The sequence below is a fragment of the Archocentrus centrarchus genome, chromosome 3, assembly GCF_007364275.1.
Source record: "Archocentrus centrarchus isolate MPI-CPG fArcCen1 chromosome 3, fArcCen1, whole genome shotgun sequence".
Classification (NCBI taxonomy): Eukaryota; Metazoa; Chordata; class Actinopteri; order Cichliformes; family Cichlidae; genus Archocentrus; species Archocentrus centrarchus.
The window spans coordinates 7,691,325-7,710,946 of NC_044348.1; the positions used below are offsets into that span (position 1 = coordinate 7,691,325).

The 19,622-nt window shown below is 41.1% G+C and overlaps 1 protein-coding gene across 2 annotated transcripts in view; it reads left to right on the top strand.

Moving 5' to 3' along the window:
- Positions 1–19,622, top strand: part of fbn1 (fibrillin 1) — a 61,786-nt gene that overhangs the window by 33,036 nt on the left and 9,128 nt on the right. For both annotated transcript variants that reach the window (XM_030718587.1, XM_030718576.1), the window contains 23 exons: positions 2,427–2,549; positions 2,775–2,897; positions 3,018–3,143; positions 5,643–5,765; positions 6,006–6,128; positions 6,238–6,405; positions 7,884–7,952; positions 8,071–8,196; positions 9,149–9,271; positions 9,363–9,521; positions 9,599–9,670; positions 9,761–9,886; positions 10,007–10,129; positions 13,084–13,209; positions 13,289–13,405; positions 13,499–13,624; positions 13,717–13,836; positions 14,431–14,556; positions 18,246–18,398; positions 18,530–18,592; positions 18,675–18,794; positions 18,905–19,024; positions 19,106–19,228. In XM_030718587.1, the coding sequence (XP_030574447.1) occupies positions 2,427–2,549; positions 2,775–2,897; positions 3,018–3,143; positions 5,643–5,765; positions 6,006–6,128; positions 6,238–6,405; positions 7,884–7,952; positions 8,071–8,196; positions 9,149–9,271; positions 9,363–9,521; positions 9,599–9,670; positions 9,761–9,886; positions 10,007–10,129; positions 13,084–13,209; positions 13,289–13,405; positions 13,499–13,624; positions 13,717–13,836; positions 14,431–14,556; positions 18,246–18,398; positions 18,530–18,592; positions 18,675–18,794; positions 18,905–19,024; positions 19,106–19,228 (2,778 nt within the window). The remainder of the gene's footprint in view (positions 1–2,426; positions 2,550–2,774; positions 2,898–3,017; positions 3,144–5,642; positions 5,766–6,005; positions 6,129–6,237; positions 6,406–7,883; positions 7,953–8,070; positions 8,197–9,148; positions 9,272–9,362; positions 9,522–9,598; positions 9,671–9,760; positions 9,887–10,006; positions 10,130–13,083; positions 13,210–13,288; positions 13,406–13,498; positions 13,625–13,716; positions 13,837–14,430; positions 14,557–18,245; positions 18,399–18,529; positions 18,593–18,674; positions 18,795–18,904; positions 19,025–19,105; positions 19,229–19,622) is intronic.

The window sequence follows — 19,622 nt, forward strand, 5'->3', positions numbered from 1 at the left end:
CATTATTAGAATTTATGGTTTGTTGTCTTTATCGTCTCTCAGCTAAATGACAAAACATTGAAACAATTTGTGTTAAAGCAAGACTATGCAGCTTTAAAAATAACAAATTACACCATCTGCCTTTTAAAAGTGATTCCAAAGTGTCAAAGTAAATCCTTGGTCAGTTTTACCACTGCAGCAGCAGCAAAGGGTCTGGTATGATCAATAACTTACAGTATTTTGGACTAATTCTGGCAAATTTTAGATGCTGATGCTGGGGTCATTTTTAGATTTATGCACTTTTGACCAGTGACTAGGTGACTAGTTGTGGCTCTTATTGTATAAAACATGAAGTTCATTTTGGAAATTATAGTCATTATTATAGTCAGAAAGTTGGATTATCCAGGATGTGAATGCAGTGTTCTCAGTTTCACAGTCAGCTTCATCCCCCCTCTCCTCATGTCCAGTGAAAACGTTCAGCTCGAGGCTTCATAACGGGACTTCACTAACCAATAGGTAACAGCAGCTACATCTGACTATTGTACTGTGTATGGTTGGAAGGCAGCTTCAAGTGGCCATTTGACAAATGACATTTCTGGCACTGAAACTCTTGTATGGCATCATTTTTCAGCCTTGGCTTTAGTTTAGTTTTAGTTATTTAATCACTCTTCTTCTGTGCATACATTTTAACATTTACCATTGTCCTGTTATTCCCACGTACTCTTGCTCAGACTTTTTCTATGTGGCCTGGTATGACTAAGAGAATATGGTGATTTTTTTTCTCAGAACATAGACAAACAGATCAGTGAAAAGGCTTCTAAAACATGTCAGTGGTGAGACATAGAAGTAATGAGGCAGATCTTTCAAATGCAGAGTAGAATAAGAATTTGGCAGATATATAAATTTTAATGCTTGACATAAAATGGGTAGGCAGGAAAAGAGAAAAAGGGCAATCGGATAAATGGGCAGTCAGGCAGGCATACTAACTAGCATACAGCTAAGCTTCCAGGTGTGTAATTCTGATGATATGCTTCTCGTATACAACAACCCTTGTTTGCACTTTGCATTTCCTCGTGTGTGTGTGTGTTTTTGTGTTCTGTCTGTCATCAAAGGCTTTAGAGGAGATGATCGTTAATTCTGCCTGTAATCCAGGGAGATTCGTTTGCCCTCATATTAACCTTGTCATCAAACGTAGTGAAAATATGCTGTACCCTGTCCTTAGGAAGACTGTAAACCAGCAGCGCTAATCTCTAATTGACTGTGGCTTGAATTACTACCCTCACAAAGACAGACACACAGAGAAAGGAGTGTGTCTCATTTGCTGATAAGTGGTAGCATCTTGAGTTCTCAGCATGGTTTCCCTTGATGCACAGGGACACGCCACATGAACAAACACTTGCACGCTCTTGCTATCAAAGATGTAGCTCTCAGCACTCAGGCTTGAGGCCAGGTATTGTGGTGGTAAGTTGTTTCACCAGGTTGTTTTGGGTCAGATCAGCCATAATCATTACTGTGTTGTGGAGGATTTTTCAATTGAGCCAGTTCATTACATTACGGCTGCTGAGGAAGAGCTGCAAGGCTATAAACACATTCAAAGAGACCCTTATTGGTTCCACCCCACAGGATTTAATCAACTTTATGGGCAGGGCAGATTTTAATAATATCCACTAATTGCTCCCATTAATTTTTATTGCTCATTTATTAGAATCTTGAGCCACATACAGTAGGTTTTCACATTCAGAGATAGCTTTAAGTACCCCAAATGTTTCATTGGTTGGGAGATATAATTGTCCTGGTTTTGCTGTGAAGGAATGTTTATTTGTAGAGTTGGCACATCACACTTTTACCACATCACATTTGAAGAAATTATACTCTGGAAAGATTACATTTCCACACTTGACATCTGGGGCTGTGAGAAACCCAAACATGAACATTAAGGAGGGGGGCGGGGGGGGGGGGGGGTCTGTAACATGCTGTTCCAAAAGCCTCACATGAGAGGAGCAGAGTCTGTGGATCTGTGGGTAAAAGGCGATATCTTTGCCTAAAATAACCTGTGAATACTAGTTCAGACAGAACAAGGTCTTAGCATTAGGTGGTTGTTCTCCCTCTTGGCCGTTTTACAGCTCTCTGGATACACTTGAACAACGAAAATCCAGAGACTGGCTGTGCTCATTAAACCTTTGTAGGAAGGCCATTAGTATCAGAGATCATGAGAATGCCTCATTGCCTTCAGCTCAGAAATACAGCTCTCCGTGCATGGAGACAGTGAGCCAGAAATACTTAGCTCTGTCTTCTTCTGCTGCTATCTTTATACAAGTCAAACCAAGCATCAACTCACTCCACAGTGCCAAGAACCCCACTGGAATGAGAAAGGAGACCTAAATCATCAGACCATCAGACCCGTGTCTATTTATCTTTACATTGTTTCTTTGTTCTCTCTTTGTCAGATATCAATGAGTGTGAGATCGGAGCCCATAATTGCGATAGACATGCAACCTGCACCAACACAGCCGGCAGTTTCAAGTGTAATTGTGCTCCGGGGTGGATTGGCAATGGTCTTAAATGCACAGGTAAGGCTGATGGCCTGGAATGCACAAGTAAATGGTAAAAATATAGTGGCCATTTGAAATTAATGAGCTTGTGTATCAGATAAACAATTGAGAGAGGTAGACCTGTGCTTTTTCCTATGGTCTTTACTTTGATTATGGTAATACCGCTGGCCTTATCCTCAATTTGGGATGAATTAGTTTAAATTTGCAAAAATGTAATCATTTTTGGACTTTGTTGTGTTTCAGACCTGGATGAGTGTTCGAATGGGACACACATGTGCAGCAACAACGCAGACTGTCTCAACACCATGGGCTCCTATCGATGTGTGTGCAAGGACGGATTCTCTGGAGATGGATTCTATTGCTCAGGTCACACATACAAAATCAGTATCCTAAACCACTGCTTAGCCTCTTAAAAGATACATGAATGCATTTTGTGTTTGCTGACTTTGTGTGTGTGTGTGTGTATGTGTGTGACTGCCACTGCAGATAGCGATGAGTGTGCAGAGAACAGCAACCTGTGTGAAAATGGCCACTGTCTGAATCTGCCAGGAGGCTTCCGCTGCGAGTGTGACATGGGCTTCATCACCACTCCTGACGGCAAGGCCTGCGAGGGTAAGGCAATACAATGCAGACCAAACATAATAACCAGGGTCTGAATCAGTGCCTACATCCTAAATTATGTTGACTAATTCAAAAAACAAAACCCCCAAAATGCCTGGTGTTATTTGTTTTGTTTTCCTGTTTAAGGAAATAGCAGATCCAAACAGATGCTGCCTACTAATTACATGGATTTTTGGACATGAAAGTGCACAATATGCTGAGCATTAATGTGATTTAGGTTGTGAGAACATTTCGAAGAACTGACAATAACAGTGGGTCTTGCTTTGATTTTTCTGTTCAAATTTGCTTGATAACTTAGTGTTTCAACATCACGCTTCTGAAACGTCAACACACATCACAGCGTGTGAACTCGTAGCTGTGAGAGATGTTTATCTTATTCAGGCGTGCATATCAATTGGGTAACTGCTACAATCTGGTTAAAGGTTTTGTCTAAGCTTTGTGATTGAGAAATAAAATTAACTGGGTGGAGGGAATTCTTAGGAAAAACAGGTCCAAATATTATTTCCTGCTTACAGTGTGAATTCTTGTAGCACAAAAAGACCATATAGAATAACAAAGGCCACATAATCAAGTCGTAATGAAAGGCTGCTCTAAAAACAGTCTTATTCTTTAAATTACTATTTGAGATGCACAAGCTGCAAACACAACATACAATTGTGGACAGAAGTTTATATACACTCATCATGGGCATAAATGTCACGGTAATTTTGAGCTTGAATGATTTCTTTTAACTGTTCTTTTTCCAGGGTTGAAAAATGATTGTACAGCATACATCTTTAATGACTTTAAAAAACAAGAATTGGCTGCACAAGTTTCAATTTATTTAAGATTTTCTCTAATCCACACAGGGTCAAAAGTATACATACAGGCCCAAATATATACATAAACCTCCACTAATATTTGATTAAATGTCCCTTAGCAAGTTGCACATCGACCAGACACTTTTGGTAGCCATCAAAAAGCTTCTGGCATAATTCTAGCTGGATATTTGAGCACTGTTCTTGGCAAAATTGATCGATTTAATTTAAATTGGTTGGTTTGCTGGCACAGACCCAGCCTTCAAGTGTCTAGTCTACAAGTTTTCAGTAGGGTTGAGCCATTCCAAAAGTTTAATGTTAGCCATTCCAAAACAAGGTTTGATGTGTGTTTGGGAATCACTGTCCCAATTGTGTCCAAGTTTCAACCTGTTGATTTGAGATGAAGTTGAAGAATTTAGAGGTAGTCCTCCTTCTTCATTATTCCATCCACTTTGTGTGATGTACCAGTACCACTGACAGCAAAACAGCCTCAGAGCAGGATGCTACACCACCATGCTTGACAGTTGGTACAGTGTTCTTAGGTTTGAAAGCCTCACCTTTACTCCTCCAAACATACCTCTTGTCATTGTGGCCAAATAGCTCAATCTTTTTCTCTCGGACCATAAAACCTTTTCTCCAGAAGGCATTTGGCTCGTCCATGTAGGCAGCTGCAAATTTCCGTTGAGTTTGAAGGTGTCAATTTTGGAGCAGGAGCTTCTTTCTTGGTCTGCACCATCTCATTCCATGATGATGTAAAACTCACTTTGCTGTGGACAGTGATGCTGGTGTTCCAGCAGTTTCCACTTAATGGCACGCGTCAAACAAATCCTTTTCATGCTGGCAAAGTGAAACTACCGGTTGTAGTTAGAGATCACTAATGAGAAGTTAATAGGCTTTGGTCTTGTCAAGCTAAAAGACATTGTAGAACCTTCAGCACCACTTATTAAAAGATTTATGTGAGTGTATGCTGTACAATCATTCCACCCTGGAGAAAGAACAGTTCAATTAAATAACTGAAAGCCCAAAATTACCATGACATTCACGCCCATGATGAGTTCATGTAAACTTCTGTCCACTGCTGTGCATATTCTGTATTCCTAACCTACATGACATACATACTATCCATGTGTGGCATATGTACTGTAGGAATCCCACTGGCAGGCTCTTTTTAGGATGTTTTAATTGGGATGTATTCAAATTTTTTACTCAAAGGCAGAATAAAACATTAACTTCTTGTAAGATTTCATGCAAGCTTAAATGTCAGCTACCGTAGAGCCGCATATGAACACATTTATAATTGGTTGCAGGTGAGTGTACAGTGCAGCGATAATGCACTGCGGGATTCAATTGAATGAGCAGACTGACCTCATTGCACTGCTGTGTCAAACATCCTGAAATAACCTGTCCAGTCCTGCCTCCACCAACTCAGTCAGAGCTGGACAATAATGACTTGTGCAGAGTGTAATGATGTGGAAGAGCACAATTTCATAACCTTGGCTGCAGCTCTGATAGTGTATGTGTGTGTGTATGTCTGTCTGGGTATGTCTCGCATTTTTTTTTGCCCTAGAACTGTCATTCTTTAGCAGAGGTGAGTGGCCTTCACTTCCTAGTGCTGGCTGCCAGTTTTCCACCATGATCCCATGATCCACTAATCACTCACAGCTGGCTTCCTCTTTATCTCTCTCTTTTACAGACATAGATGAATGTACCTTTGCTGACATCTGTGTCAATGGACGCTGCCAGAATATCCCGGGACTTTTTAGATGTGAATGCAGCATTGGTTATGAACTGGACAGAAGTGGAGGCAACTGCACAGGTAAGACTAGACTGGCTACCTTCCATGGTTCCTGTGTTCAAGCCGCAGAGAACAGGAAGATAAAAAAGTGCAAAAGAAATGCAGCACAGGTGTGAAGATGAGAGCAGCTTTCATTTTCTGTGATAAAAACGAATACTCACTGTTCATCCACTTGTTTATGTATTGACCAAAAATTGAAAAGGAGTTTGTATTCATAAATGAAAGCAATTTATTGGCTTTTACTTTGTCTTTCTTTCTTAGATATCAATGAATGTGCTGACCCGACCATCTGTATTAATGGAATGTGCGTTAATATCCCTGGAAGCTACCACTGTAACTGCCCACCAGACTTTGAACTCAATCCCACTCGGGTGGGCTGCGTAGGTGAGACCGCAACACTAAAAATATTTGATTTATTCTTAATTTGTCATATAACTAATTCCAAAGCAAAGGTTAAACCTGTATAGCTGAAAATCTGTGTGTGCTTGTATAGACACTCGCTCTGGTAGTTGCTTTCGGGATGTTCGTTTGCGAGGAGATGCCTCAGAAAGTTTGGACTGCTCCAATGAGATTGGAGTTGGTGTCTCCAAGGCGTCCTGTTGCTGCTCCATGGGCCAGGGCTGGGGAAATCCATGTGAATTATGCCCACCTGTAAACTCATGTGAGTCATCACATTATCCCTTCTAACCACACGTTATGTACTTTTTTTTTCAGTTCAGCTGCAAGGAATGTCATCTAACACACCTCCTTGAAACCACAGCACTGATCATTTCGTCACTATGCTAAAGTACACAGACTAAATACAGTGCATAGTTAGCCTACCTTAGCATCTGCTTTTGCAGCTGACATACTCAGTGACATGTGATATTTCTTTCTTTCTATATTATTTCTAGCATTATTTACTTTGATAAAAAATCTCCATAATCCACAAAGTACAGTTATGAAGACACAGATTAGCTATAGAGACCAAAACCATTTTTGCAACAGGATGTCATCTTCTTCTTCTTTTTCTTCTGGTTGCTCCCTTTAGGGGTCACCACAGCGGATCACCTGCATCCATCTCACCCTATCTCTAGCATCCTCCTCTGTCACACCAACTCTCTGCGTACCCTCCTTCACTACATCCATGAATCTTCTCTGTGGTCTTCCTCTTTTCCTCCTCTTCCTCTTTTCCTCCTGCCTGGCAGCTCCATAGTCAACATCCTTTGTCTATCAACCTTTGTCTCCAAACTGCTCAACCTGAGCTGCTCCCTGATATACCGACTACAACTACCATCACTCTGATGGTTTCGCTACCACCTTATAAACCTTCTCTTTCACTCTTGCTATTATCCTTCTGTCACAAATCAGCCCTGACACTTGACTCCACCGTGTCTGCACTCTCTTCATCACCTCTCTTGTGTGCTCTCCGTTGCTTTGGATGGTTGACTACTACCACTACTTCTTGCATGTTCATCTTTCTACCCGTCTTCCTCTCATTCGCGCACATGCATTCCCTTGCTTCTACTGTCTACCATTCCTCTTCTCTCCCATGCAAGCCTCCACCTCTCCAGACTCTCTTTTCAAACGTTTGGACACACTCAACCATATGAATGGGTGAGTGTGTCCAAACTTTTGACTGACACTGTACCTGAGTAAATAAGGCCTGGTAAGGTGTGAACTAACTCCTCTGCTTACATACAGACTTACATGCTGCCTTCTCTTGCCATGTGATGAGTGTGTTTGCTGTAATTGCTGTTGCTGGTAAAGATGAGACAGCTTTGTGCAACTTATTTGGAAATTGCCAACAGATGTTTCAAAACATTACAGGGAATGACTCATCCTTTTCAGCTCAAGGAACTGTTTGCTCCTGTGACAAGAACAAAACCTTTTTCTTTTTGCTTTGTAATTCTGAGTAGCTGCAGCCATGTCCGGTCCTTTGGGCTCTGTGGATAACACTAAGATCAGAAAAAGCACGACAGAGAACGAAAGGAAACAAGTGCATGACTAGAAATGTCTTTTTCAGGCACCTCGATTCATCGTCTCGGTATAAGCCAGCAATTACTGACAAATCCTGCCATAAAACAGCCTTGATGGATGCTGATGTGTTGCGCAATTGTTGCTGTTTGAAGTAATTTGGTGCTGTGTTTTGTGTTACAGCTCAGTACAAGACTCTGTGTCCTGGAGGCGAAGGTTTCCGACCAAACCCCATCACTGTCATCTTGGAAGGTCATAGCAACATGCTATTATGTCTTTTTATTTTTTTTTTTTTGAGGTTGCCCCTGGGAATGCTTACAGAAACACCAACCCACAGTGCCACTGAGTTTTCCCTTTCTTTCTCCCACAGACATCAATGAGTGTCTGATATTGCCAGGCTTGTGCCAGGGAGGACGGTGCATCAACACATTTGGTAGTTTCCAATGTGAATGTGAGAGAGGTTTTGCCCTCAACCTGGAAACCAGAGTTTGTGAAGGTATTAATTACACACATGCATTTCTGTGCAGCCCCACAGACAAATGAACACACAGGTGACCCATCCATCTCAAGCTCTTGCCCTGGGATATTTCACTGGGAAGGAAATTGAGTCCAGCCGTGCAGGCCTTCTTTCAGTGACACATGGAGAGGGAGGAAGAAGCACTGAGAGCAAAAAGGCAAAGAAAATATTGAAGCCTGTTGTCCCATAGACAACACTGAAGCTCAATATGTGTCTGCTCTAGTTCCCGTTTGTTGCTAACCCAGCAAAGCTCAGCCAGGATGATGAGACAGCTGAGCGCACTAACTATGTCCAGAGAAGCGAGGCTCTGATGTGGTCAGCCCTCTCCTCAGGGAAGTACACAGTGTCCCCTGTAGGCAGGCCAGTGATGATGGAGGGAGGAATTGAGAATTGGAGGAATGAAAGGCGATAAATGAGAAGGCTGTTTAAAAAAAAATGGGAACAGAGATGGGAGGGGAGGAGAGGAGGAGGCTAAGGGGTGGACAGTGACATGTGGTTGGTGGCATTTTAATTAGTGTGTTTTTGTTGGCCAGAAGTACAAAAGCAGTTGCTCTGTAAAGTCTAGTACTGTAAATCCTCCCTGTTTGTGGTCAATGAACTGTTCAGCTATGCTAGAAGGAACAAGTATTGTGTTTATGGTTTTTAACAGTAATGTTGATTGAGAAATTAATATAGAATTGAGGGATGCTATCACAACGTGATACAAATGTAATAGGTGGGTAAAGAAAATTCTAATGTGTGTGCTCTTGTTTTGGATATGGAACATGAGCTGATGATGAATTTAGGTGCTTAGCTGGAGAATGAATAGAGGTTAAGTTGTAAAATAACAGAAATCATTAGGTTCAGTTAAAGGCAGGGTCCAAAGTATGCTGCATAGAAGTAGCTGACATCTTTACTGAAGGAATTGTTTTGCCTCTCTCTCTGTGTATAGATGTCGATGAGTGTGAACGGCCAGGCATCTGTGGCCCCGGCCAGTGCTACAACACCATCGGGAACTACACCTGTATCTGCCCCGTGGATTACATGCAGGTCAATGGAGGGAACAACTGCATGGGTAGGTCTGCGTGCCGTGCGTTCACGATCGTCGCTGTCATAGTTAATGTTACCTGTAACTCTGTGTTTCCAATAAATACACACACACACAGACATGAGGAAGAGCTACTGCTTCAGGAACTTTTATTCTGACAACCGGACATGTGACGGGGAGCTGACCTTCAACATGACCAAAAAGATGTGCTGCTGCTCCTACAACATTGGCCGTGCGTGGAATAAACCCTGCGAACAGTGCCCCGTGCCCAGCAGCGGTGAGGTCTTGTACAGTACATGCGCAGTGCACGCTAGCACAAGAACTCTTATAAACTCTTGTCTCTTGTGCACTCAGATGAGTTTGCGATCCTGTGCGGCAGTGAGAGACCAGGATACTATATTGACATCACCACTGGACAGATTATTGGTAAAGATTTTCAACACTGAATGACTTGTGTGATGAAAAGGAAAGCTTATCTTTTCTCAAGTTGCCATTTGTCCCTTGCTCATTTGACAGATATCGATGAGTGCAGGGAAATCCCGGGAATCTGTGAGAATGGCGTGTGCATCAACATGGTTGGCAGCTTCAGGTGCGAGTGCCCCATTGGCTTCATCTACAACGACAAGCTGCTGATTTGTGAAGGTAAGGTTTGCAGTCTGCAATCCCCGTGTTTCACTTAGGTCTGTTTATATTCATGCCCTCTTTATAAAACTGCGATCCATCGACGACTGTGTGTGAACACCCTGTCCCTGTTGTTGTCAGATATTGATGAGTGTCAGAATGGACCGGTGTGCCAGCAGAATGCAGACTGTCTGAACTTGCCCGGAAGCTTCCGATGCGAGTGTAAAGCTGGATATCGCTTCACTCCCACTGGGCAGTGTCTTGGTAAGACTGTGCTGGTTATTCTTTCAAAAGTTATGAGGTGTCAGCAGCACTAGGATTATACCACAGTTGTATAATCTTCATGGTTGTCAGAGTTCATTCAGCCTACAGCCTCCAGTTTAGTCCTCTCATCTAATGACACAAGTGGAGATAATACAAAACTGGTGGAAACATGGAGCAGGATTAGAGAAAAGATTAGCCAAAAAGAGCAGCCAGAAAACCCTCTGTCTTCCCTGAGAATGATGCTAACTTCTCTGGGTCTTTCTGTGGCCTCACGCTGTCTTGCTTCTTCAAGCTTTTGTATCAAATGTGGTTATGTGAAACTCTTTGAAGTGCACATTCTCGCCAGTTATTTGCAAGAGATAAAGCTCCAGAGGCAGCACGATGACAGTCAGCCCGAGACTGAATTCTTCATGGTGGGCTTGTTATTAAGGAGGAGAGAATGCGAAGCAGGTGTTGAGCTGTTGAACATGTGCTGCAGCATATCTGAACCGTGTTGTTGTCAGTCTGGAGAGTCTTAAGCGATAAGCAAAAGTTATATCGACATCCTGTTTTGCTTCCTGCTTTTCATGCAAGTCCTAACAGCCAAACACACTTAAGTTAAACTGAAAGTGAGGGTGGCAATAAAATCATTTTTATCCAGTATGATCTGAGGGGTTGTTTTTGTCTCCCCAAGCTTCAGTCTCAGCTCTTCACGGTACACATGGTGCACAGCCAGCATTGAGTCAGCAAAGCCTAACGGGATTCCTTTTAAAACTGATTAATAAATATTAAGAAATACATTTTGAGATGACTAATGGCTGACTTGAGATTGGGTGTTTACCTCGTCAGGAGAGGTTACATTTCATTCGGATGACTGTAAATTGCCTTTCCTTCAGCTTGCTTAAAATGGCACATTTGAAGAAAGAGCCTTTCACGAAGAGCTGAAATTAAGGGCTGAATGCTGTCAGGATGTGTGCTGACATTTATAGAACCAGAGAGAATAATACATGACATGTCATGTGAAAATACATAAATTATAATTATTATGATAATGATAATAAAAGGTGTGGCGATCAGCAGTTTGCATGTTCTCTCCATGTCTGCGTGGACTCTCACCAGGTTCTCTCCGGGTACCCCGGTTCCCTCTGCAGTGCAAAAACATGACTCTGAATTCGATAAGTGGAAGAAAATGGATGGATGGCTGGATAATAATTATTTAGGCTGTGATGAGGATGTGACCAGAGGTGGCAAAAGTATTGACATTCTGTACTTAAGTAGAAGTACAAGTACTTGTGTTAAAAAATACTTTGGTAAAAGTCGAAGTACTGGTTCAACTTCTCTACTTAAGTAAAAGTAAAAAAGTACAGGCTCTAAAATGTACTTAAAGTAAGAAAGTAAAAGTTGTTCTTTGGAGGACGTTTCTACCAGCTATTTTTGTGTAAAACTAACCGAACCTCATTATATATTATTGTAATAATATAAAATAATATTACATAAGAATACAAACATTATTCTAATCTAAATTTTAATTCTAATGAATGCACTCAGCTTGAATCTGTTATGTAGGACACAAACTGTGAAAGGGAATTTAAACACAGCTCTGTTCTCTGTGTCCTCCATAGCAGAGGGTGACTGTGCCTCCACCTAAACACAAACATGAGGATACTCAGGGGTTACAGTGGGATTCAGAAGGTGGAGGAACCCTAAGATCAGCTGTAGTGGCTCTGCATGAGGAGAAGAATCACAGCTTTCTGTTGTGAGCTCCAGTAAATGATGTTGGTGTGCAGGCTGTGATCAGCTGACCTGCTGCTGCTGCTACTCTGAGGTTTACTGCTCTGTGTGGATGAACTGAATTCACAGAGATGTAACCCAGTATTTCACAGCTATCTCAGCTGATCTCCATCCCCTACACTGAGAGCATACAGGCTGTAGAAATGTTGGATTCAGTTAATGAATCTCAGCATCAGCAGCTTTGATTCAGACTCATCTCTGCTGCACTGATGTAACCTGTAACTCTGACCATGAACACAGCCTCTGTGCACCAACACAGAGCTTTACTGTAAATACAGTACAACAAGCTAACCTATTTATTACACACTAAACTGCAGTATTTTCATAGAATCTTTGAATTACAGAAAGTCAGCATCCTTCAGTTTATTTTCCAGTCCTTACCTTTAATTCTAACCTCTCTTCTTCCTCTCCTGTCCTCTTTCTCCATCTCTGAGTGAACTTCTCTCTCTTTGCTCTCCCTGTAAATACAGCAGCTCTTCTTTTAGCTAGCAGACACACTGTGTGACAAACTGCACACACTTTGTGTGTTTGCTGATATTTGTTGAGCATTTAGAAACGTTGCATTTACCTGCCACACGTTACTCCCTTTATTTTCGTTCCTCTTCAGTAGCGCTAGCTAAGCTGTTTATGTGCCGCAGCGCAACTTACGGACTCGGTCCGGCCCGCTGTAACCCCTGATTATAGCGCTAAAAATAATACATTAATTATATGGGTTTGCGTATTTAATCCCTTTGTACGAGATAATCCCCGGTGATGGAGGATACGCCAGTACGATTGTTTCTTATGTGTTATTAGTCCTCCGTTTAGGCTCAGATATTATCATTATTATAGCAGAATATATAGTCACATCCAGAGGTGGGAAGTAACGAAGTACAAATACTTCGTTACTGTACTTAAGTCGATTTTTCAGGTATCTGTACATTACTTTAGTATTTATTTTTCTGACTACTTTTTACTTTTACTCCCTACATTTTTACACAAGTATCTGTACTTTCTACTTCTTACATTTTCAAAACAGACTCGTTACTTTTTAACACGTCAGAGAGAAGTTTGCATTTCCGGTCAGTGCGCCGTCAAACATCAAACATATTTAATATCTTTAGAAATAAAACAGAACATATATTTTTTAAAATCCATATTGACTGTTAGTGTCACCGCGTGACATTTGTTTTTTCTTTTCTCAGACCGTAACGAGTGCATCGAGAACCCTGGCATATGCAATCCTGGTCAGTGCATTGACACGTTGGGAAGCTATCGCTGCTTCTGCCCCAGTGGCTTCAAAACAACTCGGGACCAGTCAATGTGTGTCGGTAAGCTGAGCTGGATCCCATCGGTCTCGCTGGTGTTCCTCTGCCAAGTGATAAAACTGTGATGCTGCTCTGGTTTCAGACGTGGACGAGTGTGAGAAACAGCCTTGTGGAAACGGGACCTGTAAGAACACAGTAGGCTCCTACAACTGTCTCTGCTACCCCGGCTTTCAAAACTCGCACAACAGCGACTGCATAGGTGCGTGCATCTGTGGATGTGAATGAATAAAAGTGAAAAAAAAAAGAGCCGAAACCTCTGTGTTAATTATTGTGTTGTTTGTGTGCTGAGCAGATGTCGACGAGTGTGCGACGCAGAGGGGCTTGTGTCGAAACGGGCTGTGTGTGAACACAGTGGGTACATTCCACTGTGTGTGCAATGACGGCTATGAGCTCACTTTAGATGGCAGGCTGTGTGTAGGTAAGGAAATGCTAATGGTCCTCTCTTATACTTCTCCAAAGTTAATGTAAATATGTTTTATACATGTGTTTATATTCCCCCCTTTTCTTCAGATATTAATGAATGTGCAGTGAATCCAGGCAAATGTGGTGCAGGAACTTGCCTGAATTTGGATGGCTCTTACAGGTGTATCTGCCCATCCGGCTACCACCTCCATGGGGAAACCTGTAAAGGTACAGCATCAAAAATCCAATTCATTCTACATCATCAAAAACAGGAAATTCTGAAGCAATAAGATAAATGCACACAGAGGGGAATTTCTGCTTACATCTAACCTGCTAAGACATCCTGCTTAGGCTAGCTCTACGTAAGTTAACTAGAGGAGGGTAAGCTTCATCAGACACCCATCTTCTCTCTTTCACATGTGAGAGTAAGGCCGAGCCAGAACACATAGATTGTTTGTACAGTGGGGCTGATGAAGAGATATTCTGGAGACTTCAATGCATTCCTGCTTTGCGCTCTGTTCCTGGAAGCAGGGAGGAACAGCAGTGAACTCTCAGCATCAGCAGCAGCAACAGCAGCTGGTTATTGTGATAAGTGAATGTGTAACAATGAGGCAATTGCAGATACTATCCCCTCATTGCAACTATTCAGATTACATTCTGGTTTATCATATTCAGATGTACAGTGACATACTGGAAAGACTTCATCCCGACAACTACAACAGGAGTTTAAGGAAAAATTTGAATGCTTCTAGGATAGGTTTTAAGCACTGGAAATAAAATTCAATGAGGTTCATGATGTTGTTTCTGTTTTTTTTATGTCAGATATTGATGAGTGCGCCCAGTCACCTGAGATCTGTCAATATGGAACCTGCTCTAACACTGAAGGAAGCTTCATCTGCTTGTGCCCCGAGGGCTTTCAGCTCTCTGCGTCCGGACGCAGATGTATAGGTAATTGCTTGTGCGTGTGCGGGGTGAGAATGAGGAGAAAAGAAACTATGAAATTATAGCATTGCATTGCTTTTACAGTGCAAAGTGAATACTAGTGGAGACTAAGCAGCAGCCAGTAGTGTCAGGCTTTTCCTGCTCTTTCATGATAGCACACTGTGTTCCAGCTGGTTCTGCTGCTGCTGCCTCAACAAGGCCAAGGGTGGCTCTGAACAGATCACTTTTCCATTTCCTCACTTGTGTGTGTGTTATACAGTATATGTGTGTGTTTTGGGTTGGGTGGGGGTGCGCTGAGTCCTCTGCTAGGGAGTTCCCTCTCCAAACACTGAAGTGATGACATCATCAGAAGTGTTCGACTGAAGGTTAGGGGATAAACAGGAGGAGCTCGATGGAAAGTGAGCAACACTGGCAGTAAATTAGATCATGGCTTCTTGCACAAAGGACAAAGTCTGTCTTACTGAGAAAACACTAATGATGACGATGAGATTCTGTGCAGTTAACTAAGCATATGCAAAATGCACATGTAGTTTATAGACCTGCATAACCCACAGCAACCCTTTAGCATATTGAGAAATAACATTATGTTGTTTTAGGTTATTTTCTTCTTAATTCAGCAGACTGGAATAGATATACATATTTAGATCTCCCCACAAGCCATAAATTTATATGTGCTAACTGCTCTTTTTCCTGACATCTGCATTTGACACGAATGCCATAGTAATGAACAGTGATGGCATAGTTACCTTGAAAAAGTAATCTGATTACTGATTACTTCTTTAAAAAGTAACTTAGCTACTTTACTGATTACTTAATTTTAGGAGTAACTAGTAAGTTAGATTACAAGTTACTTTATTAGTTACATTCAACAGCTGCCAGTATTGTGCCAAAAAGTCTGTATTTAAATGGTTGTATATGACTTGTTGACCTATAATCTGTGAAACATGTCTCTCATGAATGATATCAAGTAATTTTGAGTGAGAAACAGCATTTCTATAGAAGCTGCAGTCAGTATTTGGCAAAGTGATTTTTATATATTTGTTTTTTTTATGACTGTAAAAACTGTCTGACATTAAAAATGTCTTTTTAAACAAAAATCTGGCTCAGAAGGCTGCAGAAATCACAACAAATATAACATCACAGTTCTGTAAAGATATTTGAAGTGGCCAAAAAGCACTGGATTGATTATGATGTAAGTACAATAACACAGACTCCTAAAGATTCTTGAAAAACAGGTTATTTCTTAATTTCATATATAAGCCCTTCATAAATCACGCTGACTTCACTCTATTTACCAATATAAGCAAATACATTACACATAAAAGCACATAGAAACATCGGAGTCACGTCACGAGACGCAAGAAGAAAGCAAAAATATATCTTTTAACTATGAAAAATGACAAAAAATAGTAACGCACAGTGACTTGGATAAGTTACTTTAATTTGATTACTGTATTGGAAATAATAACACGTTAGATTACTCGTTACTGAAAAAAGTAGTCAGAGTACTGACATCACTGGTAATGAAAGATGAAGGCATTATGGCATTGTGCATAATATAGTGTGTATGTGTGTATGTGTATATACTGCTACTACTACTATATATAATATACTATATTATATATAGTAGTAGTAGTAGTAGTAGTATAGTGGTCTTATAGTAGTCTTACAGCCTGCAATCGTCAGTATTGACCATCAGTGATGGTCACTGAGGTCTCTTTGACATCACTAATTTCTTCCTGGTTATGGTTCTTGGTCCTAATTTAGTGAAATTCTAATTACAATTCTAATTTACCTCACTTTGTATTCACTGGTCACAATTACTGCCAAAGCATAGGAGCCACAGTGATGCTTTTGATGTGACGCCCATTGATTTCTATTGATTTCCTGGAAACAGGGAAAAAAAGATTCCCAAAAATGAGACCAGTCATTGAAAAAAGCTCAAACTCAGCGCTGCAATTACTGGTGTTTTTACTAGAAACACCCCAAGTTTCAAGTTTGAAGAGGCTTGTGTGAACAAATGTGGAGATAGATGATGGATATCCAATAGTTTCCCTATTAGCAGGATGTTCATTCAAATTCAGCCATGATTACATTCTTTGGTAACAGAAACATTCACTAAAGGCATATATGTGTGGCGAGGAAATAGGCTGTGCAGATAATTTGTTTTGGGTTGGGGTTTTTTTTCTCATTGCAATCATTGATGGTGGATAGTAAGAAAAACAGAAACAGGGCAATGACATGCCGCATTAATCCTTGGGTGGAACCATTGTAGTGATAAAGGGGTTGCATTTGCAGTGTATGGTATGTGTCTTAACCACTTGGTCACCAAGACCCTCAAATTAATGATATGTTTTAAATTATAATGCTGTAGTGGTTTTGCAAATTTACATAATTATGACTATTAAATATCTGTCACCACACTTCAGACTGTTGTCCCTCCTGTCAGTGGTAGCCAAGTGCTGATTTATTTGAAAGCTTTTTTTTTTTTCAGGAGATTCTGTCACTTAAAAAAAAGAAAAAATAACCTTAAAAAGAGAGTACATATGTCTGTGTGTGTGTGTGTGTGTGTGAGCCTATTAAATATTATATTTTTCAGTGTACAAAGTACAAAATATGAAAACGATATGCACATTGAGATTGCGATGCACATGCGCGAACGCATACTTGCATATACTTGCAGAGGGGCTGTGCACAGAGCTCCATCAATCTCTTTTGCAGAGAGGCTGACAAATCAGTTTCATGGTGGAACGTAATGTGACACTCTTTGACATTCTCCTCACAGCACCAGGTGTTCACGTATGTGATCTTTGCCTCTGAGCCAGGTGTGTGTGTGTGTGTGTGCGCGCATGTGTGTGTGATCTATGGTGGTCAGAAAGCTTATTTGTGTTGAGTTCACTGAAGGCCGTGGCTAGCAGGAGAGCAAAACCATATGCTTCCTATTACAAGTAAGTGCCTGCCTAGTCCTGGAGGAACAAGAGAATACCAGATCACTAAGTGGAGATAATTAGACAACTTCAATCCTGTCTATAAAGAAATTTTAAAAAATTTTTTTTTTTAAATTAATATCGAGGTGACTTTTGAGCCTTGTGGCTGATTTTTTTTTTTTCCCCAAACTTTTCCAGAATTGTCATGGATGTTTTTCAGACTAAGGCTCCTCATTATTCATTATATGGATTTTTGAATTTCAAAAGGATTTGTCTGTTACAGCCAATTGAAACTGGTGGCAGAGCTGCCAGAAAATGAAGAGGCTGAAACCAACAAAAGAAACAGGAAGCAAAATCATAATAATCCTTGGCATAAAAATTCAAGATCCCATTTTGAGGAAGCACAAATAAATGTTGCATTATTTGACTGAAAAAAAATTTGTTTTTTCAAATAACTGTTCATATGTTTGCCTTAAACAAATAACCCTTCTGTCTGGGAATACTGTGGCCAAGACCGGTGAACCTGTCAACTATGGAGTTTCTCAGAAGATTTACAGATTTTTCAGAGGCAACAAACTTTTTTACAATCTTTACAATCTTCAGATTCTCGAGTTATTTGATTTTAGATCCATTAAAAAAGACCGACAGGATCCTGACTTGTAATGGAGTATTTTGACAGCATTGCATTTCTGTGTATTAATTAACACTTCATCCATCCATTCATCGTTGTTCACTGTTTTTACCTTCTGTGTGTGTGTTATCCCTTAGATATCCGTGTGAACTACTGCTATACAAAGTTTGAAAATGGGCGCTGTCTTGCTCCAAAGCCTCAAAACACTACTAAGGAAGCGTGCTGCTGCACCGGCATGCCTGGTCAAGGCTGGGGAGACCCCTGTGAAATCTGCCCCAACAAAGAAGAGGGTGTGTATTCTAATCAGACCGTAGACACAGATGTGCAAAACACATATGTAGGAAACCACTTACATGCATGCTTGCAAAATTATTGAAATTGTTTAGTGGTATTTATGACTTTTGACATCTGATGATTCCAGAGGCGTATCGCGTTCTCTGTCCCAATGAGGGATATGAACGGGGACCAGATGACCATCCGAAAGGTACATGAGTTGTGACAATAAATCTTAATTTTCTTAAGTTGTGGCATGTAATTTCACCCTGTGTTGATATTTCTGATCTTAGATATTGATGAATGCATCAATGATCCTTGTATTAATGGCCAATGCATTAACACGGACGGCTCTTTCCGCTGTGAGTGTCCCATGGGATACCACCTTGACATCAGTGGAGTCAGATGTGAAGGTCAGTTTATTCTTTGTTTTCATCCTCCTCTTTTTTACAGTCATTCTCAATCACTTTTTTTTTATGTTAATGTAACATTAACGGGGTTTATGTAACACTCTTCAATACAGACACTAATGAGTGTGAGGTTGGCAGTCCCTGTGGTAACGGCACATGCACTAATGTCATTGGAGGATTTGAGTGTACGTGTGATGACGGCTTTGAGCCTGGGCCAATGATGACCTGTGAAGGTATGTGACGCTAGATCTGAGCTCCCATTTATGTCATGCAGTCTTTATGTGTAACTTGTCCCTTTTCTGTTCCTGGTCCAGACATCAACGAGTGCGCCCAGAATCCTCTGCTGTGCGCCTTCCGCTGTGTTAATGTAGTGGGCTCGTACGAGTGTAAATGCCCCACAGGCTACGTGCTGCGTGAGGACAGGAGGATGTGCAAAGGTATTAATTACAGTAAAATGACTCACTGATACAGTCAGATTTTGCAGGTCCGTGAACTGAAAAGTGCCGGAAGAAAATCTCAAAACTTTTCTTCCGGCACTTTTCAGTGCGTTATGTAACTTTACCTTCCATACAGTTACATAATGCACTCTCTCTGTATTTCTGTGAGATCCTCAAGCGTTCTCTGTCCGGGATGAACTTAAATCACTCTGACAACTGTAGCCGATCGAGTCTCTGTTTACACCTCCGCTCTCTCGTATACCTCGCGTGCCATAGCAACAGTTGTATTTGGAGGAAAGCGGTGAGTCAGGAGGAACATGTCAGTGTCTATAACGTCACTATTTACATTAGCGCTCCAAACAGACCGCCACTACAAGCCTGTTATCACTCCAGA